Here is a 26545-nt window from a genome sequence, read left to right as displayed (position 1 = left end):
AGAGGGTCCCCTAGTCCTGGCCCTGCACGAACCAGAACCTCGGCAGCTAGTCTGGGATTGGCAGGAGACGTTAGACAGGACAGGGCGAGAGGCAAAGCCCCCTCCTTCCCTTCACACACACACCTACATGCTGCATGCATCTGTACCCAAAGTAGTACAGCTATACCCAGCTGGGAGAGGGGACAACTACCCTAGAGCCAGTCAGGTTCCTGATGGCACACGGAGGGACATTCTGGTTACCACCTTGACACTGTGGGTTTAGAACAAAGCGACTGTGTACAAGTAAGCAGAAGAGTCACCTGCCTGCCCCGTTTCCGCTCAGGAAATGAGGAAGGTAACCCCCATGAATAAATGTTTACAGGATATTGGCAGACAAAAACAAAGTTGTGTTTTCATTCAATTCCGTGAGTTGTGCTTGTTCAGCACATGAGTTATACAAAGAGTTTCTGTGCTCACTCTCCCACCTCGCCCTGGGCCCCGACACTCACCCCCGCCCCACTTGTGGAACCGGACAGATCTTCTGCCTGGTCACCATTAGCCTGTGGTTCACGCAGGCCACTGGACGTCACCAAATAGAGCTCCTCCCACCTCCTTCCCTGTAGCCCCTCCCTCCCAGTCCAGCTTGTTGCTGGCTCATGATTGGCAGGACCGATTCACCTTCAAAACCAGCAATTCTCCAGGCTGACTAGGCCCTCGCTGCAGAGCTCAGTGACCATAGCTAAATCTATAGATATGGGTTTATGAATTCAATGTGTCATTTGACAACATCAAAACAACACATCTTCTCCTACTGATGCCAGAGAACTAGCCACCAACTTCCCTCTGTAACTTTCTCCAGCCTAAACAAGCTCACATCCAAACAGCAAGAAATTCAGGATGCCTGGGAGCTACTCCCATGCAGTGGGCGAGCATCCTTCCTTTCCTTGTTCTTAGATTTCAAGAAGCATTTTACTACCTTGCTCTATCTATCCGCTAGAGATGAACATGCAACAAAGAAGAGAACAATTAGTAAATGCAACATGGGATCCTGGATTAGATCCTAGAACAATAAAAAGACATTATGGGAAAACTGGCCAAATCTTAATAAAGTCTAGAGTTTAGTAAACAGGAATGCACCACTATCGATTTGTTTTAAAGTTTTGACAAATAAGGCAGGGTTAGGTTAAGATGTTAATGGTGAGGGAAATTGAGTATAAAGGGTATGCAAAAATTGTACTATCTTTGCAACTTTTCTGTAAATCTAAACTTACTCAAAAGTAAAAACTAATCTAAGAAAAAGAATAATTAGCCAGTGCGCTCTGAGTTTCCATTCAGATTTCTGATCTTTGAGGTAACTGTTTATGTGATCAACTAGGAGCTTCTGCCAGGACTCGTGTCTTCAGCACATAGTGAAAAGCTAGCTGAGGTTACATCCCTGTAGACACGCAAGATCATCAGAGCACAGCTTTGCTGCAGGACCTGGGGACTTCCCAGAGGCGGCCACATCTCCACGCTGAGGTGGAGGGGGGAGGCAGGGAGGGGGGAGGCGGGAAGGGGGGCAGGGAGAAGGGGTGGCGGAGCAGGGGGGGTGGCGTTATCCAGATTGGTACCTCCACCCCAGCACCCAAGCTGCCCCCAACTTACTTTCCAAACACAGGCTCCAGAGTACAAGGAATGTAGTTATCCTGGTCACTCACTGATTTCTTCCCTATGGAGATCTTGATGTAAGGATCACACTGAAGGAAGAGACAGAAAGACTTCAGTGAATTCACTTTCCCAGCACATCTCTAAGGCTTCTTCAGTCCTCTGCCTCCCGATGGGGTTAGGAGGCCAGCCATCAAGAAGCTGCCATCCTGCCATCATGCCAGGCCAAGGGCCCCGTCCTGCACACCGCCACACCGGTTGGCCCTGACATGGACTTCTAGTCATGGACCGGCAGTGGCAATGGGGTACCTGAGTCCTCCAGACTCCCAAACCACTGCCCCATTGGAAGACGGTGGGTGAGGGCAAGGCTCATATCCTCAGAAACACAACGGCTGGTATTACACATGTGACTGAGCTAGCTGGGGTCCTCTCTGTGACCTCTGCTTCAACAGATTGAAGGGAAAGAGATGGCCAGACTTTATCAGCCCAGCCCAGCCAGCCTGGCCTTCCCCATGCCTCCTGCAAGCACTAACTCCCAGGAGCAGCTGCGGCCACAGATTGCCCAGGGTCAGAGGTGGCATAAAGAAAGCTTGAAGTGTATGAACTGAACACTGGCCACAGTCACATCTTGGAGGCCGCTGGTGGTGCCTGGGCTGGAGATGGCTCTATTCCGTCTGCGCTTTGACTTCCCAGCAGGGCAAGGGCAGCTGTGACTTCTCACCTTGAAAGGCAGGGCTCCAGGGATAGGACACCAGACCTCCACCCACAGCCTCAAGGACATACGCTAGGCCTGCACCCATCTAAGGGGATGAGAGAGCACCTCTGAACTCCAATCATCCCTGCCTGGTCCACTTCTTCCCTCTTTATCTCTTCCCAAGTTTTCTCTACCCCTCCCCCACCACCTCCCCAGAGCTCCAGACTCCTTCCCAACCGCCCTCAGGCCCAGGAGCAGAGCGAGGGGATGAGATACTTGCCTCAGACACAACATTTGAGTGAGTGCCAAAAACACTCAGTAATCAAGATAAACACATTTTGATGCAATATTCAAAAAGCTAAAATCAATGCCAACAGGCCATGATGAACAAAATACTAAATTTTAAATAAAGACAGGATCGGTATTACTGATTTTTCCTTTTGCCTCAGGCTCCACCCTGGCTAGGCACTGCACAGTTACTGAGCCCTTTCTCTCCTCCCCATACCCCCACCCCCTGAAGCCCCACAGACTCCAATCCCAGCCACACCTTCCACGTGGCCTCCTCCTGTGCCTCAGCCTCGTGCTGAACAGACACTAAGCATTCTTCTAACAAACTCTTGCCGAGTTTTTTGGCCCGTGCTAAAATACTACTTTCTTCTTCCTCCCAGCCTATCAAAACCCCATTGATCCTTAAGAATCCTATTCCTTCCATGAAGCCTTCCTCATTATTCCCAAGTCTTATGCTGCCTGGCCTTTTCGGACCTCCTGGAGCACTTGGCCCTCGACAGAACTGCATCCCGTCACCTCTCAGCGCTGTGTGTGCTCGGCTGGTTTCCACAGCTTACTGGGAACTCCCCAGGACAGAGTTGTTTCAAGATTCTGCAGTCCATTTGTACCCCTGCCTGCCATTCGGGAAGAGGTGAGAGTCCCAGGAATGTTACCTTCCCATTGGGGTCCTTGGGCTGCAGGCCGAATGCTCGGATGATGTAGATGCGGACCAGGCACTCCTGAGGCCCCTGGGCAGCCAGCTGGTGGAACTGTCTTGGGGGCATGGGAATGGCAGGGTCCTCTGGGAGGGGATAGATTTTGAAGAGGCCCTGAAAAGAATGAGGGGCCAACTCATTCATCATCACTGTCACCAACATAAACACCATCATGACCATTAATTACCCTCATCTCTGCCAGAGTTGTCTCACCAGAGACCACCAAGCCCACCGCCATCCCTAAAGGGATGCATCAACAGCATCAACCGTGTCAACAGCATCAACAGCATCACCCTCACTGTGACCACCTGTCACCTACACAGTCACCAACATCAACACCACAGTCATTACTGTAGTTACTACGGTATTGTTGCTCCTGCCCCCTTCACTTACTTCACAGTCTTAGGCCTCCCAGTTTGGGACAAGTCCTCAAGGACTTACCTTGAACTCCCCAATTACAGATGGGTCTTCGGTCTCCTCCTGAGTCTTGCCCCGGTAGAGCTTGAAGGTGTTACAAAAGTCAGACAAGCCCTCGAAGGCTTCCACATTCTCCAGTTGTGTGTCATAGACCTGCCACATGTGGGGACAGGAGGAGGAGACAAAGGAAAGAGAAAAAAGAGGGTCAGCAAAGAAAGAGGAAACATGACAGTATTCAAGTGAAGAAGCATGAGAAGGCACAGAGAAGAAAATGAAGGAAAAAGGCCATTTGCAAATTCAAGAAGCAAAGGCAGGCAGGAGAGGTGAAGGTCAGAGGCCAAGAACAAAGAGGGCAGAGAAGGAAAGCACAAAGGCAGAGGTTAAAGAATGCAAATAGTGGAGAGTAAAGAGAGAAAGGTGAGGGACAGAAGTGACAGGAGAAGGGAGGAAGAGGGGAAGGCTCTGTTCAGCACCACTCGGGAACAGTTTTCTGTTTAATCCAATGTTCTAGGTATCTAGGAGTCATCATGTACATAGGGTGGTGTATTTTTTTAAGAGAATAAAATCAAACAAATAAATGAAAAGCTAACTTGAATGTTATCTGAAGATGGCAACAGAACTCTAGAAAATTGACAGGTCTGCATTTTAAGCCACAAATGCTCACTGTCCAGGATGCCCGGATGGCAGTGGTACCAGATACCTGGCCAAGGATGACTTTTGAACACTACTTTAAATTTGTGAACCTGATTTATCGATTTCATTCCCCTTGAATTCCCACTCACTTTTACATGCTAGTGTTTTGGAATTGCTTAGGTTTAAATGAAGCAAGAGTTTCCTATTATAGATGATTAAATGTACCTAACAGTTAATGCTATTAAAAACTTAATATACAGGGGTGCCTGGGTGGCTTAAGCGATTAAGCATCCGACTCTTGATTTCAGCTCAGGTCGTGATCTTGCAGTCATTGAGATCAAGCCCCGCGCAGGACTCCGTGCTAAATGCGGAGGCTGCTTGGGATTCTCGCTCTCCCTTTCTCTCTCTCTGCCCCTCCCCTGCTCGCTCTCAAAATAAATATACAAATATTCAAAACAGAAGACCTTAACATACATGCTAAGTTGGTTATACCTGAAACTGATAGACAAGACACTTCAGGTAAATTCCTTTCTCATATTGCTGAGTATTATTTCTCATTTAGGCCTGGACCGAGTTCTGTTCCTTCCAAGAAATCTTTAATGATGCAAGTGGAGGCGGATTCATTGTTAAAAATTAGTCATATGAGTAAATATAAAGTAAATATTATTATCGCCTTACATTTTGATTCTCAAAAATAACAACCAGTTATTTGGTTAATATTTGACATGTGTCATTTTGAGTGTGCTCTTGACCCATTTACATAGTTTATTTCTTTCAAAGGACAGTTCTTTAATTTGTCGATTCTACCATATCCTCTGTTCCAGTTCCTTATTTCTGCTTTTGTTTTTATTATTTTGTTCTTCCTACTATTCTCAGGGTGGTTTTTTTTTTCTTTCTGTTCTTTGTAACTTGATCAGTTGAAGCTTTCTTTACTTGGCTCCCTCTGTCCTGATAAGGAAAATGCTTAATGCTATGAAATTGCCTCTGCTCACTACTGCCTTGGCATTTATCCATTTGTTTTGATTATAACATTATCATATTCATTTTCTTGGCATGCCATAATTACAGTTTTCTTTTTATTATTTGATCCAAGAGCTAGATGTTTTTTTTTCATTCTTTTGTTTTAATTAAGCTTTTAAGGCTATAAATTTCCTCTGAATGCTGCTTTAGCTATAACCAGCAAGTTCTAATAGGTAGCATTTTATCATCATTTCCTAGATAATCTGCCAGGGTGGGTTTATATTTTCTCTTCTACCAAGAACTGTTAAAACAGAGGTGTGTGTGTGTGTGTGTGTGTGTGTGTGTGTGTGTGTGTTTTAATTGTCTAGATAGAAGAGAACTTTTGGGCTTTTGATTTTGTTATTATAAATTCTCATTTGGGGCACCTTAGTGGCTCGTGAGGTGTCCAACTCTTGGTTTTGGCTCAGGTCATGATCTCACGGCTCATGAGTTTGAACCCCACATTGGGCTCTGCACTGACAGCACAGAGCCTGCTTGGGATTCTCTCTGTCTCTCTCTCTTTCTCTCTCTCTCTCTCTCTCTCTCTCTCTGCCCCTCCCCCGCTTGTTCTGTCTCTCCCTCAAAATAAATACATAAACTTAAAAAAAATAAGTTCTCATTTTGTGGCATTATAATCAAAAACATTGTCAGTGGTATGCCACTTTTTGAACTTTATATTAAAGTTTTCTTCATGGCCTGTTACGTGGTCAATCTTTGTAACTGTGCCAAAGGCATAGTCTCTATTTTCAGGCTACAGGGTTCAATCAGGTGAACGACTAGGCCAGTTCTCTATATCCTCTTACGTTTGTGCCCCCTTGACCTGACATGAACCAAGAGGAGAGAAAAATAAATCTCTCCCTACCTACTATTTATTCCTTTGTCTCCTGTAACTTCTGTTTTGTAAATATTGATATTGTGTTATTTAGCACATACATATTTTCATAGCTGTCACCTCTTGGAATGGCACCATTTAATGTTATTCTTTGTCTCATTCATTTGGGGGACCTGAATCTGCTCTCATCTAATAGTAAAACTGTGACTTCTGCTTTTTTTTCATTTGCATTTGCCAGGCACACATTTTCACAATCTTTTATTTTCAACCTTCATGAATCTCTTGAGATCGGATTTAAATTTTGTAATTAATGAATGATTGATACGATATGCACTGATATGATAGATATGTTTGATCTGGGTTTATATTTATATTTATGTAGTCATATAATATGTTTATGTTACATTTCCCAATTTCATCAATTTTTTAAAAATCTTTGCCTGCATGGTCTAGTGTGTGTGTGTGTGTGTGTGTGTGTGTGTTTCTGACATCTAGGATGGGCTGTGTTTATATTCTAATATTATTATAGATTTACATATACTAGTAATTCTCTAAGTATTTATGTCTTTAGGGGCAGTATTTATGAGTTCCCTACTATAGCAATAGTAAAATAATGGAATTTTATCTCCCTCCCCCTCCCTCTCCCTCACTCAGATTCAGGCAGTATTGTCTTCCTTAGTATTTACTCTGTACTATTTGCTTATAATTTGCTTATGCTCCTGTTATTTTATTTGCCAGTTTTAAATACAATCTGTCAACTCTATTTATTCTACAACATGACAATCCATGTCCTTACTCTGTATGCCATCATCTCTCCTCCTTCTGTGCCTAAGTTTTGTCAGTTTTGTCACTTCCATAACTTCACCATACATATTTATATTCTGTCCTGTTACCCTAATCCTGCCATTTATTTTCAGTATAGGTCAAAGGTAAAATATGATCACAACCTGTCCCTTCGTTCTGGCTTTCCCCATTATCTCCCAACAGAGTTCATTCCCTAGAACTTCCTCAAGATGGGGGCATGAGACCCATATCCCCAGTTTCTGAATATGCCACTTGGGTGTCTGTAGCCATTGTGCCTGAAGTGCAGCTTGGCTGAATGTAAATCCTGGGCCACCCTTTCTTTCCTTGATGATTTTACACATGGTGTTTTACTGTCATTGAGTATTAAATGTTGTGGAGAAACTGAAGCCACCTTGATTTATTTCCTACTTTAAAATGACTTAATTTAAAGTCATTTAAAGAGAGAAAAGAAGAGAAAAAGGTATGACTACCACAAAAATTCTTTATCTCCAAAGTCCAATAACATATACCATGATACATCTCAGGGTTGACCGATCTGGGTTGATTTTTCCTGACACACAGTGGACCTTAAGAGTATGTATATTCAGGTATTCCTTCACTCCAGTGACATTCTATACACTCTTAAGTATCTTTTGTTTTAGTTCACTGTTTTGGTTGTCTTTCTCCGAGACTCCAATTATGCAAGTGTTGGATCTCTTTTCCCTGACTTCTATATCTGTTATTTTCTCTTTATTGTTTTATAGTTCTGTTTTTTATTTCCATATCCTTTTGCTGACTTCCATCATTTCTGTCCTCTGCCCCTTCCTGTGTGCCTATGCCCCTTCCAAACTGCTGTGTTCTCCTTTCCTGAATCATACCAGTTCACATATCAGGTCTCCTCCTCGCACCATCCCTTGAGTTCTTTCATCTCTGCTTTGGATTCTGACTGTCCTACTTCTGAAAAGTTCACAGCAAAATATTTCATTTCATCTGCTCCCTGGAAAAATTTGCCTGGTGGGTATATACCCTCTTCTCTAAGTTTTGATTTGTATTTTCTCTTTTTCATAGTATTTTTTAATTAATGCCCTGAGAGTTCTTTTATTATTACTCATCATGAAAGGTGTTGGATTTTTCTAGCCTGATTATTTCTTTTGCTCCTCTCAAAGAGGCAGACTGCTTCCTGAAATATGGCTCATCTGTGTGATTCTTGGGTTGCTCCACCTTCTCTGCTTCTCTGAACCAGACCAGGTCTAAGGAGCATTTATCTTCAGCCTGAACCTTACTCCAAAGTTCCCATATCCCTTACTGCGAACAAAGGGGGATAACTTTTATATTCCATAGTGAAATCTCTGCTTCAGGAACTATATTTTTTTAACTACTTATTATGAAAGTTTTTAAGGACACACAAAAGTAAATATAACAGATAATAAGCACCCATGTGCCTATAACCTGTCTTAATTAATTCTCAACATTCTTTTATTGGGAAGGATGGGGCTTTCTGAGACCTGCTACCACTATGACCTTTCATCGTTTTCTCTTCATCTACTGCCTACTGGCTTCTACCCAATCTTGGTTGCCTTTGGACAGCCCTCACATGTATTTTGGAGTCTGCGGGTTTTATTTGTTTCCAACTTTTACTGAAAATGGAGTTTGTGGGTTTGAATGATTTCCAGAAGAAAAGGGGGAAAATGCTGACTTATGTAGCCATGTTCATACTGGAAGTCTCAATAAAATACTTTTTAAATTTCCAAGTGGTTGGTCTTTTTGCTTAAACTTTTGTTATTAACTTCTCATTTTATTGCATTTTAATCTGTCTTGTATGATTTCTGCTTTTGGTAATTTATTGCTAAACTAATATGTGATCAGGTTTTGTAAATATTCTCTGAGCATTAGGAAAAAATGTATTCTCTATTTTTTTTATTATTTTTCATTCCCTATTTTAAAGCTAGTTTTTATGTAGCTTAAAAAATATTTTACCTTGTTATTCAGACCTCTTATTTACTTATTTATTTACTTGTTGCTTCATCTGCCTGGGAGAGAGATGCATTAAAATTCCCACTGCAACTTTAATTTCTCTCATTTCATATATATATTCCTACCATTTTTGCTTTAAATATGTCTAAGCTCTACTGTCCTGTACATAAATGTTTGGGTGTTTTCTCACTAAGATGTGTATTTCTTATTTATATAAAACACCCATTTTGTTTCCTTTGCTTTTTACTTTAAATTCTGTTTCTCTTTTATCTGCACTTACCTTATTTTGTTTGCCATAACATTTATTTTTTAGCCAATCTAAGTTGTACTGTTTTAGACATAGCTCCTAAGGACAGTCTAATGAGTTTTGAATTTGATATAGTCTGAAAGTCCTTATCGCTTAATAGAGGAGTTTAATCCATTTTCATTTATTAGGAAAACAAATATGTTTTATTCTTTTTCTGTTGTGTTTTTCTACGATTTCTGGTTTTTGTGCTTTCTTGTTTGTATCTTTTGTTTTCTATCTTTTGCTACTGAGATTATGGGTTGTATTTTCCCCCATGCTAGTAATTTCTAAAATATGGGGTTTTTTTTTCTCTACCCATTGTGTTCTCCATTCTCTCCAGAATGCTACAGGCTATTTTTCAAAAACTCATGGTGGTGGTGGTGGTGGTGGTGGTGGTGGTGGTGGTAGTGGTAGTGGTGGTAGTGGTGGTGGTTTTTTCTATTTACTTATCCTTAAAGGACAAGTTTTCCTTCCAGGTCTGGTTCCAACCATCCCCCCCACCCCACCCGAAACAGGTTGAATGCCTATTGTTTTGGACGGTCCATGTTCACTTGGACACTGTCAGAGATCTCCTCGGAGAGGTCAGGCTGGAGGGCTGGGTGCCAATTCTATGTCCAGCATCTGAGGGAGCAGCAAAGGGGCCAGGGCCATGGGCCACACTGGCAGGAATCCTCATTCTTGGTTTCTCTCATTTTCTGGCAAGGCCACAGTACCACATGCCAGACCCAATGTGTCGGACCTTCTTCCTGGTACACAAATAGTTCAGTCTCTTTGCCCAACCTCACACACCCAACTGCAAGTCAAAGAAGAATTTGCTGCCTCAGGAAGACTATGTCTTCAGAGCCACTGCCACTGCCTGAGGCTTCATCTCTGCACATCCAGGCTTCCCGGCACCATTCACTCAGAGGCCCCCAATCTATCAGAGACAATTCTTGCCACCTTGTGGAATCATCCTCCAGAGTGGCCACCAAAGGCTTTTAGCCAGCAGAACTACCTGGAAGCCCAGACCACCCACCACTCGAACTGGCCTCAAATCCTGTTCATCTGGTCCCCTTCCGGGTGCTCCTCAGGGCACCTCCCTGCATCTAACAGTCCTTGCATACCTTCTCTAAGGAGGCTTGCCAGACAGAGCATAGCAAAATACAGAACACCCACTCAAATTTGAATTTCAAATAAATAACAAATAATTTTGTTAGATAAGTATGTCTCATGTAATATTTGAGGCATAAGACATATTTATCTAACCATTATACAAGATACTTACAATAAATTATTATTCATTATTTTTCTGCAATTCAAGTGTAACTGAGCATCCTGAATTTATTTGGCAACCCTCTCCAGGACTCTCTACGATTCCTTTGGGGTGTAACTTTGAGTCACCTCTGGTTATCTTTTTTTAAAGCAGTCTACTTTTAAAAAGCATAATTGTATTTGTGGAATTTCCTCAAAATACCAGAATTTGGCTGACTCATCCCTGGCTGTTTTTGTTTGGTTGGATTGTTTTGGGGGCTTTTCTTTGCTTTTTTTTTCACAGAAACGAAGTTTACCATATTTTTATATTTGCTAAGCAATTTCTGTTCCAATTGTAGGGGTGAAGGAATCAGAGCTCCATTCTCAAGCTGACTTTCCTCTTATTTTAATACAATTTTTTTTATTATAGAAATGTTCAAATAACTTTAAAAAACAGGATAGTATAACAAATCCCTAAGTATCCATCCTCAAGTTTTAACAATTTTAAATATTTTGCAATTTCAACAATTTTGAATATTTTGAAAATCTACCAGAGGGCCACTCACATCATCTATCTATCTTCCCCTTTCTTTTCCTTTCCTTTCCTTCCTTTCTTTCTTTTCTTCTTTTTTTTTTTTTTTTTTTTTTTTTTTTTTTTTTTTTTCTTTAGCATTGTAAAACAAATCCCAGGCCAGGCATGATTTCATCCATAAATACTTCAGTATTTTTCAACATTCTTCCAAAAGTACTTTCTTCATTGTTCCAGCCCACACTGACTTCTTGCTCTAAATCAGGGGGTCACCTCTCTCACCTCAATTAGCTCATCAGGATTCATTAGCCCTCACGGCACCAAATGAGGAGATCCTTTGGATACATGTGTTCAAAGGAGGTGACACACATGCATATGTATTGTCTTCCTGTGCCCCTCCCCCCCTCCACTGCATATGCCCAGGGGCTGTTAGACTGAAGAGCACACTGTGGAAAGGCCTCACCTTTAGAGTGTCAAAGCCCTTCTCCAAGTACTGGCCACACTTTTCCCTCTCCCCTGTGGAGGCAAAGAATTTGCTCCACCAGTCGATGAACTCCTCCTCCTGAGTGGGGAGAAAGAAAGAGATCACTTCAGACACAGAACTTGCCAAGCAAGGTCCTTCTGGACCAGACACCTAGCAAGGCTGATGGGCTGGTGTGCACTTCCAAGCTCTCCTGCTGGGTTGAGTTCAGGGGAGCAGAGAGCCTCAACTCCCCACCTCTCTGGGGACAGACTGCACAGATCAGACCACAGCACCTGCGTGGCATTGAGAGGCAGAGGCTCCAGCCCTGCTCTGCCCCCCATCATTGTGTAATTCTGTTAAGCTCCCCGGCCTCCCTTCTCCTCTCTGTGATGTGGACGTTATCATCACGGTGCCCCCTCCATTCCAGGGACAGACCGAGGCTGAAGTCAGAAGGTACATACAGTAACCCTTCGGAGGAAAATGTCAACAATGTGTCATTTATGAATAAAATGCGGTAGACCCAGGGAAAACTCAGACCTCAAAGAGTCGTCCTGCCTCCCCAACCCCAGAAAAAGAAAAAGCATCGGAAATCAGAACTTAGCCCTCCCAAGGTCAAATCAAGACAGAGTCCCTAAAAGCCAACAAATGCTTACTAAGCACCCATTATTCAAATGGAACACTATCTAAAAGAAAAGAAGTTTGTGACAACCCACTCTCTGCCCTGTCCTTCTCTGCTTACTCATATTTGTAGGAAAAGATGGACAGGTCTGTTGTGGCACACACTGGTCGCCTCACCTCCACGCCTCCTGCACATGGTGGGTCTACAGGTCTTCTCAGCTCTGTGTCTAGAATGCTCCTCCAGCCGTGTCCTACCTGTGTGTCCTATCACCCAGGGAGTCAGCAAGCTTCCTGAAGCTGGGATGGTCACTCTTCCTCAGGTCTCCCTCCAAACCCTGCCTGGAGCTGGGCGCTCAGTCTGTGCCCGTCAATACCATTAAAACTCACCCGGTTCAGTGGGCAGGGCCAAGGATGAGGTGTTAGGAGAGCCCATCTGGAACTTGCTTTTCCTCCTCTGTATGAGGGAATATGCTAAATCTCCCAAAAGTCTGCTCTGATTCTATAAAGTCAACTGAATGTCTATCACTGAGTTTCTGGAAATGGCAGTGGCTCCCTTTAATGCTCAGTCCTTTGAGTTCTGGCTTATTAAGGGTGAGAACAGGCTGGAACCAGGCCAAGGGTACCTGAACAGGCACCATGGGGAGAGGATAGGATGAAGTTCTCAAAGTCTCCACCCGTCCTGACAGTGTGGCCCTAATACCACTGAGTGGCCAAAATGTGATCCCCAGACACACAGCACAGAGAGTAGGTATCAGAGCAAGGCTGAGTCTACAGAGTCACTGTAAGACCCACTTACCAGGAGGGGCTTCTGCAGCCAGGAGAGAGGAAAAGCCATTCAGATGGGTTAAGGTACAGTGTAGCAGAGCTTTCTGGCTTGTAACCACTCTAGAAAAAGCCAGCATAGAACAAGGCCAACCCTAGCCCTGATATTTTAAGTTCAATTTAAAGAAAAATATGCCGTGGGTGAATAAACATATGCAGACATATATATCAAGCTCATAACACAGAAAAATATACTTATACAGACATGCCCAAGAGACATGTATATACTGCAATGAACATACACCCCCACAAAAATACACACACTAACACACAGGCATATATATGTGCATACAGGTAGAAAGAATTAGACTGGAAGTCAGTTTAGCTGTCTGATTCCTCCTAAGTCTTTATTTTCTTCCCCAGCACGGATACTTAAAGATTTGAGTTAATGATTCAGGCTCAGAGTCAGGCACAAATAGGCAACCAACCAGTGTGTTCTGTACAATGAAATAACAGAAGCACTAACAGAAGGACAGTAGTTGTGGGAAAGTTGTTACACTTCCCGTGGTCTTGAAAAACCAAGTAAATTAAAAAAAAAAAAAAAGAGTATGGAGACAGAGAATCTGAATAATACCATTAACAATGTCAATTAAGAAGACAACATTATGGGATCTAAAAATAGAAAATATACCTTCTTTTCCGGCACCACTGGAGCACTTAGAAAAAATTAAAAGCCACAAGCAAATCTCAATAAAGTCTCTTTGACCATAATGCATAAAACTGAAAACTAATGAGAAATTTAAGAATTAAAAATCTGAACCTTTAAAAAATTTAGAGCCACACTCTTACAACCTTCCTGGGTCAAAGAGAAAACCAAACCTAAAATCATAGATACTTAGAAAATACCAATAGTGAGAGGCTTATGCCCCCAAATTTGTGGATTATAGCTAAGTCTGTCTCAAATTCAGTCTCAAATGCTCTTGCATTTATACAAAGAGAATGAAAATAACTCATCTGATAGCTCAAGAAATTAGAAAATGAAAAATAGGAAGACCAAAATTTGAAAATGATAGGTAGAAATTAATATATTAAAAAAGGACAATATTATAATTTATAATTAAATCTCAGAGCAAACTTTCAAAAGGCCAATAAAATAAACACTTATCAAATCTAATGTTTAGAAGTAGGTACACCATTAGGAATGAGAAAGATCAAATAAAACGATATTATGGGGAGAATGAAAATATTAAAAGATTTACCATAACCAGTGACAAAATGAAAAATGCAGATGAAGCAGAAAATCTTCTAGAAAAATATAAATTCCTGAAATTGATTCAAAAGTAATAGAATACATGAAGAGATCAGTAACTCTAAAAGCTCTCAAAGAACTACCCTAAAAGAGATATCAGGTCAAGTTGATTCCTTTGGGATAAAGTTCTATCAGTCTTCCAAAGAATAAATCAGGGACACCTGGGTGGCTCAAGTCAGTTAAGTGTCAGACTTCGGCTCAGGTCATGATCTCAAGGTTCATCAGTTTCAGCCCCACGTGAGGCTCTGTGCTGACAGCTCAGAGCCTGGAGCCTGCTTCCGATTCTGTGTCTCCCTCTTTCTCTGCCCCTCCCCCCGCCCTGCACTCTATCTGTCTCTCTATCTCTCTCTCTCAAAAATAAATAAACATTAAAAAAATGTTTTTTAAACAAAGAATAAATCATGGTTTACACACACACACACACACACACACACACACACACACATTAATCCCATTCCTGAACAGTCATTAAGATATTAATAGATTACAGGATGTGAGGGCGATCTGGCTGCAACATCTGTCACCCCACTGATCACCAGGGTTGATTCGGCTGATCTGGCTGGCTAAGCGGGTGTCCCCTTCCTCCCTCACTGCTCTATGTGCGTCCCTCCTGAAGCTGTGCGCTCCGCTCGGTCGAAGATGACAACCTTCCCTGATAGAGGAGGACCGTTCTTCGATCAAGGGTATACGAGTTGCTGTGCTCCCCTGCTAGAACCTCCAAACAAGCTCTCAAGATAATAATAGATCACAGCAGTAGATCTGCCATGGTCAAGCTGGATTATTCCAGGATGCAGGAGTGGTTCAATGTCACTGAATAACAAGGAGAGAAAACCCACAGGATCATCTATAACAGAAATTCGCAAACTATTGCCCACTCACCAGCCACCTGCTTTTGTAATTTAAATACTGTCTGTGGTCGCTTTTTAGTTACAAAAGCTGAGTTGAGTAGTTGAGACAGACACCTTAAGTCCCCTAAACCTAAAATATTTACTCAATGGGCCTTTAGGAAAAAGTTTGCCAATCCCTGATCTATAACGTGCAAATATGAAATGGGGAGAAAGGAATGAGAAAACTTTTCAGTTATTCCTAAAGGAAACTCTCAGTTCATTCACCCTCATTCACTTGTTTTCATTCAATTAAGAAGAAAAGGAAGCTTTCTATCTTAAAGCAATGGCCAAAAATAGTGCCAGAAATTCTCCCTTCTGGGCTTCTGTAAATGGGGCTGCCTCTGCCAATAATTCTCATTGATGTGGGTATAAAAAATCACTTGAGGGGCACCTGGGCGGCTCAGTCAGTTAAGTGTCCGACTTCAGCTCAGGTCGTGATCTTGTGATTCATGAGTTCAAGCCCCACGTTGGGCTCTGCACTGACAGCTTGGAGCTTAGAGCCTGCTTCAGATTCTGTGTCTACCCCCTCTCTCTCTCCTTCCCCTGCTTGTGCTTCTCTCCCTCCCTCCTTCTCTCTGTCTCTGTCTCTGTCTCTCTCTCTCTCAAAGATAAATAAAACATTTAAAAATTTTTTTAAAAAGTTGAAAATCAGGGTGGTTTGGGAACCAGGAACTTGGGAGCCAGACTAGCAGAGTTCAAATCCTGCCACCCCTACCTGTGGGACCTTGGATAACTACTTAACCTCTTTGTGCCTTAATAATCTATAAAATGAACAAATAATAGTACCAATTTGGTAGAGTTATGGCAAGGAATAAATGAGTCAATTGGTATAAGGACCTTAGAACAGTGCCTAGCACATAAGTGCAATGTCTGTGTTTATTGCTCTCGCTGATCATGGTATTGTTTCTTTGGTGCAGACCGGGTTAGCTTCTTGGCCAAGGACTGGCTATCTCACAAACTGCCAGCAGGCACATAGCTAAGCACAGTCTTTCCAGAAGGCAATTTGGCTGCAGGTCTCTACAGCCTTAAAAGTGTGCATACGCTTTGACCCAACAAGCTGTTCTAGAAATCTATACACACAATGGAATACTATGTGGCAATGAGAAAGAATGAAATATGGCCTTTTGTAGCAACATGGATGGAACTGGAGAGTGTTATGCTAAGTCAAATAAGTCATACAGAGGAAGACAGATACCATATGTTTTCACTCTTATGTGGATCCTGAGAAACTTAACAGAAGACCATGGGGGAGGGGAAGGAAAAAAAAAAGTTAGGGAGGGAGCCAAACCATAAAAGACTTCTAAAAACTGAGAACAAACTGAGGGTTGATGGGGGGTGGGAGGGAGGAGAGGGTGGGTGATGCGTATTGAGGAGGGCACCTGTTGGGAGGAGCACTGGGTGTTGTATGGAAACCAATGTGACAATAAATTTCATATTAAACAAAATAAATAAATAAATAAATAAATAAATAAATAAATAAATAATAAACTTTAAAAAAAGAACAAAGAAAGTAATCATAGGCATAAAGATTTAACTTCATTTATAATAGTGAAAAATTGAAAACAACTTAAGCATCCATCAATAAGGAATTGTTTGGGTAAACTGAACATCCACATGATTAGATGTTATGCGACATAAAAAATTATGCTGTTGAAATAGCTTTATTGATATGGAAAGCTATTCACAACTGATGAGATTGATACAAGGTTAAAAAATGAATAACATGATTTCATTTTAATAAAAGGACCAGAGCCTAAATGTTCATAGCAGTTACCTCTGAATGATAACATTATGGATATTTTGTTTATTCCTTTTATTTTTGTGCATCACTCAGAATTTTCTAATTCTTCATTGTGTGCATGTATTCCTTACACAACTTTAAAAATTAAATATTTTTAAAGTAGAGAGCAATAGCAGGATGCTTTAAAAAAAAACATCACCAAGAAAATGAAAATATAATTCACAGAACAGGGGGAAATATTTACCAATTATCTATCTGATAAGAGATGTGTCACCAAAATACATAGAGAACTCGCACAATTCAATAATAAAAAGACAAATAACCCAATAAAAAAGGAGCCGTGCATTTAAACAGACATTCCTCCAAAGTTGATAAGCAGATAATAAGCACGGGAAAAGGTGTTCATCATTAGCCAAAAGGGAAATGCAAATCAAAACCCCCATGAGAAAACACTTCACACCCACTAGGATGGCAGACCCACTAAAAGAGTCAGAACAAGTGTTGGTGAAGATGTGGATAAATTGGAACACTGCTGACGAGAACATAAAATGGTACAGTCACTTTGGAAAACAATCCGGCAGTTCTTCAAAAGGTTAAACAGAGAGCTATCCTACGACCCAGCAGTTGGACTTCTAGTTATATATCTAACAGAAAGGAAAACTTACATCCCCACCAAAACTTGTACAGGAATGTCTGTGGCAGCGTTATTCGTAACAGGCAAACAGCAGAATCCAGATGCCCATCAATTGATGAACGGATAAAGAAAATGAGATATATCCATACAACGGCATATTATTTGACAATAAAAAGCAGTGACGAATTGATGCACAGCATGGATGAACCTCGAAAACATGATGCTGAGTGAAAGAAGTTAAACAAAAAGACCATACATTGTATGATTCTATTTACATGAAACGTCCAGAATAGGCAAATCTGAGGCAAAAAGTAGATGAGTTGTTGCCTGGGGCTGCAAGTGGCTGGGAGGAAATGGCAGATGACTGCTCTTGGGTACAGGGTCTCTTTGGAGAGATAAAAAAAAGTTCTAAAATTGATTACGGTGATGGCTGCACAACTCCGCGAATATACTAAAAAACATTGAATTGTACACTAAATAGGAACTTTTATTACGTGGATTATCTCAATAAAACCATTCAAATAAAAAAGAACAAATGACCAAATACGAGCTTATAACCTTTAAAATGACAGCAAAAGCGGCAATCTCAAGCATGTACTCTAAGGAGATAAATTTTTTTTCAGAAGAACAATCAAACGATCACCAAAAAAAGACCTAAATCTTCGCACACCCACTTTTCCTCGAGAAGCTCTCTCAACTGCAATTCCGTCATCCCTCAAAGTTCCAGGCAGCGTCCAGTGGCTGAGTTTCCCCAGCAGACCCATGGCTGGTGAGGAGCACAGCCCAGGGCGCCTTCCTAACTCCGGGTTGCACCAGCTGTCCTGCCGCTCAGTGGCTCTTGTCTCCCCATCCCACAGGCTAACCTCTTCTAACTCTACCCCCTTGGCAGAAATTGTATGTGCAGCAGAATCACAATTTGTGCATTAACTTGTTTATTTTTTGCCTCTACAATCCTCTGTTTGCCCCTTTGATCTTCCCTGTGTCTACTCCCTTGCCCCTCTCTGGGGCACTATCATACTTCCAGCCAGCCCAACCTGCCGTTAACCCTACTGCGCATCTGCCCCAATGTGGCTGAGGGAAAGAGCAAACCAGGGGCTCCAAGTTCATGTCACTGCTCCAAGTTCATGTCACTGCTTCAAGTGGGTCTCAGGGCTGTCCATCCGCCCACCTCAGTTTCCCACTCCTGGAACTCTCCTGTCCCCTAACACCACCATCCGGTACTTTCTGCTTTGTCCTCAGACCCCGGGCACCTCCTCCCTCTGCTCACTCTTGGCCAGTGACCCTCCTTCCCTTGGAAAGCAGAAGCAGTCAGAAAAGAACTGCCACGAGCCCTCACCAGCATCTGTACCATATTCTGCCTTCCATCCTGTCACCACACATGCTCTGTTTGTACCCCAACACAAGGCCAACTCCTGCACTCATGCCCCGGGTCCTGTGCCTTCTGCCTGCTCAAGGACACCACTCCACAATCCTCCTCACCCTCACCCAGGCCATCCCACTCGCATCTCTACTGGGCCATTCCATCAGCATTCAAACATGTGACACTAGTTCATTCAAAGAAAACTCTCTGACTTTCTCCTTTGGCTCCCAGCTCATTTCTTTCTCCCTTTTACAGAAAAACTTACAGAAAGAGTAATCTACACTTGTGTCTAGTTCCTGTTTCTCCATTGTCTCTGCTCAACCAAAACTTGTCAAGGTCACCAGTGACTTCAGTGATCAATCCAGCAGCAGTATTTGATACAGGCAGCCACTCCTCTGTCCTTGAAACATCCCCCTTGCCTGGCAGAGGACCAGGGTGGTGTCCTCCCCTGTCACCGGCCAAGCCTTCTCAATCTCTGCTGATTCTTCCTGGTCACTCACCCTTTGGTCATCTGAGTGCCCCGGGGCTCTGTGCTCAGAACTCTTCTCCTCTCCATCCACTCTCACTCCCCGGGGTTCCCCTTGAGACTTACATCTTTAAATGGCAAAGATGCTAAGAATCCCACGCGGAGCTCTCTGCAGCCTGGATGACTTCTCTGAACTCCAGCTCCCCCGTTTCACCTGTCCCACTGACATCTAATAAGTGTCTCAAATGCACCACATCCAGAAGCCAATTCCTGACCATCCTCCACCCACCTGCTCCTTCTAGTCTTCCTCGGATAAGTCAATGACACACCTTCCTTCCAGATGCTCAAGCCAAAATCCCTGCAATCACCTTTTGAGTCCTTTCCTCATGTCGCATGTTCAGTCTAACAGCAAACCCGTTGGTGCCACCTTCAGTACATATTCAGAATCAGACACTTCTCCCAAATAACTACCACCCTGTTCTCTGTTATCTGGAATATTACACCAGTCTCCCAACTGGCCTCCCTGCTTTCACCCTTGCCCTCAAATCTACCCTCAACACAATAGCACCCCCCCCCCCCCCGCCGCCCCATGCCGGAACGCATCAGCCCTCAGTGCAATCCCTTCAGTGATTCACCAACTCAACTCAGGACAAAGCTAAGCCTCCTGTGATGCAGTCCCCTCACCTCCCTGACCTCATGCCCTTTGTCTTTCCTCCTCATTCATGCTCGTCCAGCCACAGTGGCCTGCTTGGTCCTTGAGCACTTCCAACACCTTCATGCTCTTGCCAGGAGCTCTATTCCTCCTGTAGATCCATGGGTCACTTCTTCACCTCCTTCAAGTCTTGACTCAAATGCAATCTGCTTTATCCGCCACCACCATATTTTAAATGACCACCTCTTCCCCCAGCAAATCTTATCCCCTCTTCCTTGCTTTTTCTCCCCAGCAACCATCACCATCTGACATTACATATATTTTACTTAGGTATTAGTTTGTTGTGTCTCCTTCCCCATGAGGGCAGAGATCTTTAGCTTTTTTAACACTATATCCCCAGTACTTAGAACACTGCCTGGCACATATTTTGAGTTCAGTAAATATTTGACGAATATGTGAATGCCTGAACAGCGGGAATGAAGGAGGATCTTTGGCTTTTAAATTTCCAAAGGAAGATAACATTGTTATTTAAAAAAGAATAGGTTTAAGAGGATGTTTTGTCCAGCCAGTTTTCCCATACTCTGCAGAGGAGATGAAAGTGTAGAGGAGGAGTGGAAGAAAGAACTAGAGATTTGTGGTAGTTTCGATAAGGCATCCCCACACCTGGACCCCAGGTTAGCTCTGAAGTTTATATGGAAGAGACCCCTCCTTAACTTCAGGGATCTGGTAAAAGGAGGCCTAGAAGTTTCCAGAAGCATTGGGACATGAGGCACTTGGAGGAGATGGCTGCATGGGCATCATGGGAGAGAGAGGCACGGAACCCTCAGCATTTCCTGTAGACCCCAGAGTGTCACGAAACAGCTGCCAAATTGTAACGTGTCCCCCAGAAGGGCTTGAAAATTGGTCGAGAGAGAGAGCCAGGGGATCTGAAAGGGTCTTGTGCCCAAGAGAATAAGCTATTGTCTGTGTGGTCCATGCACCCAGAAATCAGTGGGCCTATAGATACAGGGCAGACACATACTGGTGACCAGGGGACCCTGTCTATGGAGGCCATGACATTATGGAAGCTCAACCCAGAATGTAGCTGCCTCCAAGGGTAAGGACAAGGAGGAAAAACCCAAAACTGACTCAGCTTAAACCTGAACTACTGAAGGACACCAGGGCTTTTCTGCCATCAGGAAAAATATGGGCTTAAAAAGGAGATTACGTTGACTTACAGAAAAACAAAGTTATGTTTTTAAACACACTCACAGACGTGACTTGAAAATACCATTCCTGCTATTTCACTAATTTGTCTTCTGATAGAGTTATTTCAAGTCCACTTCTTCCTTCTCTTCCAGTATTTACCCTGATGTGTCAAAGCCAACCAACCCTCTGATGTCAGTGGAATCCCATAATCCAAAACTCCAAAAGAGTAACCGCCATATGTTCTCAGATTCCAAGTGTGCTCTTGACCTCATTTTGCAACAGCTAAGCATCCCGTCTTGGAACATGGCAAACAGGAGAAACAAATGCAAAAGGCTTGATTGCTAAGTGTCATCTCAGGCTTTTGCAAGCAGTCTGGCCGTTAAAACTTTATATCCCCATGCCCAAGGTTCAAGGCCCCTCATCATTCAGCCAGCCAAGCAAGTAAGTCTGATCAAGGCACGGACTGGCAGTCTCTCCAATTTCAGCTAATAGCCAGCATTCAGTTCCTGAGCAACCAGAGCTTTGTAACAAAGACATGCTTCTCTGGGCTTGATCCAGTGTAATGGGTACCCTAATCCCTCTGAAGACCCAAATCAGCACAGCACATTCTGAACATTTAACCTCCCATTTTCATTCAGTGGGCCGAACACATTTCATGAATATAGACAGCAAAATTGACAACAATAATTCTAAGCCTGCCTTTCTGTGAAGTGAGGAAAACTGAAAGGGGGATGGGAGGTCTCACTGGTGTTCTCTCCCAGGATGACCAGTTGAGTCAAACAGAAAAATTCCTGGTCAAATCCATTTATCACCAAAGTTGTAATGTTAAACTTTGCTTGGGTCACTATATGGAACCACCCATACCCACCTCTAAAACAGAAGTCTTTTTTTTTTAAATAGTTTTAAGCAGGCCTTCATTGTCGATGGTTGACCCCTAGACTGGGTTGAAAGTGATTTCTCTCTTAGCATAAATCATTATCATCAAGATGGTAATAATGGAACCCAACACTGGGGTTACTGTGAGGCTGTGAGTCAAAGTCCGCAAAGAGACTTTATGACCTATAAAGTTTACCATGAAAAATATCCTTGTTGATACGGCCAACATCCCCAATACCACTGCCCCAAAACTCAACATCTGCATCACTAGAATAATGATATGATGCCTCTAATTCTTTAATTAATGTCCTAAGTTTTGAGCAACTGAGACTATTTTCTCATGCACACACAAATACAAACACAGACGTAACACACAACCACTTATGTACATATAGACAGACAAACCCCCAGACATGCAAGCACCCTGATTTCAAACCTGCCACACCCCATACATACTAAACCTCTCATGCCCCCCCAAACCACACAAACATATGCCCACAGCCAGCTACCATGTTGATTCAGCAGAACTCTACATACTCATCACAAAATCACTTAATTATTTCCACAAGTGGAACACTAGGCTTTCAACCTCTTGTTCACACTCCCTGTAGTCCTGCCTCTGTGTCTGTCGTAGAGATCATTATTCCACTTATTCTCACTTCAAGCTGGACCAGCAGAGGTGGGAGGGAAGGGAAGACCTTTAACCAAAATGCTGAATTGTTTCCAAAAGGCCCAGTGAGTAAGTGTGCCCGAAATCTAGCAAAGTCAAGCAGATGGTGAGCAGAGAAGGGTCAGGGCCTGATAATTTGACTATTGGCCTGTTCCAGATGGGAGACACAAGTGGAATGGAAAACCTCTGGGGAATTCTAGCTTACTAGCCCTCTCCCGACCCTGGAGTCTACGGTAGATAAGATACATGAGCTCATGACTTGGTCCTCCAGGGACAGTATGACCACATATACCCATGCAGGAAGCCTAGAGGAATGGGGATCTATCCAGCAGGGTGGATAAAAGAAGGTCCCATCAGAGTCCTCTAACCTCTGAAGAAAGCAATGAGACATCACTAATTCAGGATTTGTGATGATTCCAATAGGGCCTGGGCAAAAGCTTTCCCTATCTTCTTCATTCTGCTTATGTAGATGGTTTTGCTTAGCAAGAGTTCCAACAATCTACTTAAGAGAAAAACTATTTTTGAAGGCTTTCCCAGGACTGCTGAAGCATTCATCAAACTACAGACACTAATCTTAGCTATCTTAAATTCAATTTTAAAAGTATTTTGGGGGAGCCTACTATGTGCCAAAGTCAACCTACTTTCTAGTTACTGTGTGCATTTTCATACACAAAATCACATTACTTTTCAAATATTTCCTATTTTGAACTTGCTGCTACTTCAGTCTGGTTTCCCCAGCCCTCGGTCAATGTAAGAGAGGTGTTAAAGACCCTGGGTTGGTTAATAAGCTTCAGTGAGTATACTTGGGGGATTTTTACTCAGCCATGAGCACTGTACCAAGTTCTAAGCACTGTCCTGACCCAGACTAGGGGGCAGGAGGGGACAGGGACAGGACAGTCAGGGGTAGGAAAGCATATAATTAGACCTCAGAGAGAACTTCTTGTCCTGCAGATTTCCACAGAAACCTGAGCATTTTTTCTCTGAGAAGCGATGAACCCCTTTTCTCTGGACGGGAAAACAGGTCCCCCATGGACCAGGGGAAAGACCTTTTGGGAAAAGAGGAGTATGGTGGGGTGGAGGCAGAGACAAGGAGGGCTGGTTGAAGGGGCTGGGGCCTCCTCCTGCCTGATGAGGCCCTGGAGTTTGCCAGACAAGTTTCACCCCGGGCTGTCCCCCCTGCAGTGTGCATCGAGGGAGGAGGGGCGCACCCCCGAGGAGACCACAGGAATGCCAAGCAGGGGAAAGGCGCCCGGAGCCAAGGGCTCCGGCAACGAGGATCCAATATCGGCGGGTGACTCCAGCCCCCGTAACAGGAGAGACCGTAAAGTATGTGCTCTGCTTCCCAACCAGCAAACACAGCAAATAACCAATTACTCCAAATAGCTAACAGATTTCGGCTCTGATTTCCCTCCCCTTGCCTCCCCTGTGCCTTCACTTGTCATTTGATGGGCGATTTGTATTTGCTCTGAGAAAATGAGAGAAGGAATGACTCACAAAGGAAGGTCCAGATTACACGCAGTGACAGGCATCAAACCTCCCTCATCAGAACTAATGGGAGTGGGGGGAGGCCAGGCTGCACTGGCAACACATCTGAACCGGAGATATTTTTAAAGAAGTACAGTTTTGTACTTTCGAGCACATACAGTAATTCTTGCTAAACCAATATTGCCAAATACATGTCCTCAGGAAACCTACTTTAAAGAGAGGAGAAGTATCTTCCTAATTAGCACATCTGCTAGATACCAAAGTATAGGTAAAACCATTCGTGTTATTAAAGTTAAAATACTCCCCCTCGAACTCTCAAGTTCAAAGGTGCAACCGTGAGGTTCTGAGACAAACTGCCTCGGATGCCTTCTGGAAATGCTTCCTCACTTGGGAGCCACACCCTGTAATTGATTCCTTTGCTCAGAAAACCTTTGCTTCAAAGTCTTTGGATAAATTGTTGTCAGTATTCATGAGCTGCAATGAGGCATTCCCCCAAAACTTGGAATTAAGGGAAATAGGGCTGCCCTCGGAGAATTAGACCGTGAAATCAATGCATAGTGGTTCAGAGCAAGGACAGGCAAAATCACCTCAAAGCAGAAGAGTGGCTCTTACACTAAGCCTTAACCCTAAATGGGTAGGCTGTATTAATACAACCCGAGAAAGAAAGTGAAAACAAGGAATTGGCCAGGCCTGGAAGTACAAGAGAACGAAGGGTTGGCTGTTGACAGTTGCTCACATCAGCACCCTCAGGGGATGGATGGTCCCGACCTTTGGAGATAGATGGATCTGTCCATCTTGGTCAGCTGCTGCTAAATTGCAAGTCACAGAACCCATCTCTCCTCATTCTAATTCTTTACTCATCTCCAGTCACAATTTGGCTTCCCAACTGCTGAACCTATAAGATACCACAGGCTGGACCACAATCCAAGATCATGTCCCATGGGCAGAAGTATTTCTCACTATAAACTCATAAACTGGCAACCTCAGTTTGAGGCTTGAATAATAAGTATCCAGCCCAAAGAAAATGGGCTCATTTTCTGAGGTGTCTGAACCACAAGGTTGAGGATCCACTCACAAGACTGTTGACACCTCCCTAAAGAACACCCCTGTCTTGTGGGCCTGGTGGGAGAGGGTCAACTCTCCTTTACTTCAGAAACTCCTTACGGTAGGAGGTAGGAGCCGACAGGCAAGGACCTTGGCCCTGACCTAGCTAGTTAACACCTTCTCCCTTTTATAAAAGTTTGAAATTAGAAAGGGACCCATGCACTAATGGACAGAACCATCTGGGCTCCCAGTACGTGAAGCAAGGACTTCTCTCTGTAAGGACAGATAGAAAGAAGAGAATAAGGTTCAAAGGAAGGGGAGCAACATGAGGACTAAGACAGGGGTTATCTTAATGAATTGAGTAAAAGACAGAAGGAAACCAATGACTACCTTATGTTCATAGAAAGTCTCAAGAGGATACAAGAAGTTAGAGCATGCAGTCCTGAAGGAAATATAACCTGAATGGAGACAAATAGGACTGTCAGAAATAAAACTATCATAGGGGCGCCTGGGTGGCGCAGTCGGTTAGGCGTCCGACTTCAGCCAGGTCACGATCTCGCGGTCTGTGAGTTCGAGCCCCGCGTCAGGCTCTGGGCTGATGGCTCAGAGCCTGGAGCCTGTTTCCGATTCTGTGTCTCCCTCTCTCTCTGCCCCTCCCCCGTTCATGCTCTGTCTCTCTCTGTCCCAAAAATAAATAAACGTTGAAAAAAAAAATTTTTTTTTAAAAAAATAAAAAAAAATAAAACTATCATAAAGACATTGATTTCTAGCAAAATGACAAACAAGAAGGCCAGAGAAACTCACTAAGTAAGAACACCTAAATTAACAGATAAGATATCTTTAAAATCCTTTTTAAATGCATGCTAGAGCTGATGGGAATGTAAAGAAAATCCATGGGGGCAAATGAGGAAGCAAACCTCAGAAAAATAAGGAGCCAAAATGCAAACTAACTGTGGGGCTCAAAAAGCCCAAGCTGAACATTTAGTTTTAGTGACTCTGGGTTTGTCACATTTTCAGGCATCTGGTAAAGTAAATGCATACCCTCTGCAAAAGAATGTTAACTTTCATCCAGGCCTCAAAGAACTCTCAGATAAAGTTCCAAGGAACATGAGTTAACAATCAAAAATAGTGCAACATGTCAGGAATAAGGCACCATGAGCAAGAGTCAGCTAGAAACACCGACTGCATATCAGACCTAATGTTACAGATACAGAAAACAGAATTGTCAGAAATAGGACTTTAAAAAAAAAAAAACACTGTTTACAAAAACAAAAGACATTAAAAATTGTGGCAAAAGAATAAGAGACTTTCAAAAATAAACAAGCCAGGGGCGCCTGGGTGACACAGTCGGTTAAGCGTCTGACTTCAGCCAGGTCACGATCTCGCGGTCCGTGAGTTCGAGCCCCG

General features: G+C 43.2%; 1 protein-coding gene across 25 annotated transcripts in view; it reads right to left on the bottom strand.

The window, feature by feature from the left end:
* Positions 1–26545, bottom strand: part of DYSF (dysferlin) — a 225478-nt gene that overhangs the window by 22691 nt on the left and 176242 nt on the right. For all 25 annotated transcript variants that reach the window (XR_007150698.1, XM_047851369.1, XM_047851376.1 and 22 more), the window contains 4 exons: positions 11447–11545; positions 3742–3870; positions 3259–3414; positions 1624–1715 (listed from right to left, as the gene is read on the bottom strand). Coding sequence is in view for 24 of the 25 variants with exons in the window: in XM_047851369.1 (XP_047707325.1) it covers positions 1624–1715; positions 3259–3414; positions 3742–3870; positions 11447–11545 (476 nt within the window). In the remaining variant the exon portion in view is untranslated. The remainder of the gene's footprint in view (positions 1–1623; positions 1716–3258; positions 3415–3741; positions 3871–11446; positions 11546–26545) is intronic.

This window comes from Prionailurus viverrinus, chromosome A3 (assembly GCF_022837055.1).
Source record: "Prionailurus viverrinus isolate Anna chromosome A3, UM_Priviv_1.0, whole genome shotgun sequence".
NCBI lineage: Eukaryota > Metazoa > Chordata > Mammalia > Carnivora > Felidae > Prionailurus > Prionailurus viverrinus.
Note: the sequence above shows the minus strand (reverse complement) of the source record. Positions and strands in the feature narration are given on the sequence as shown.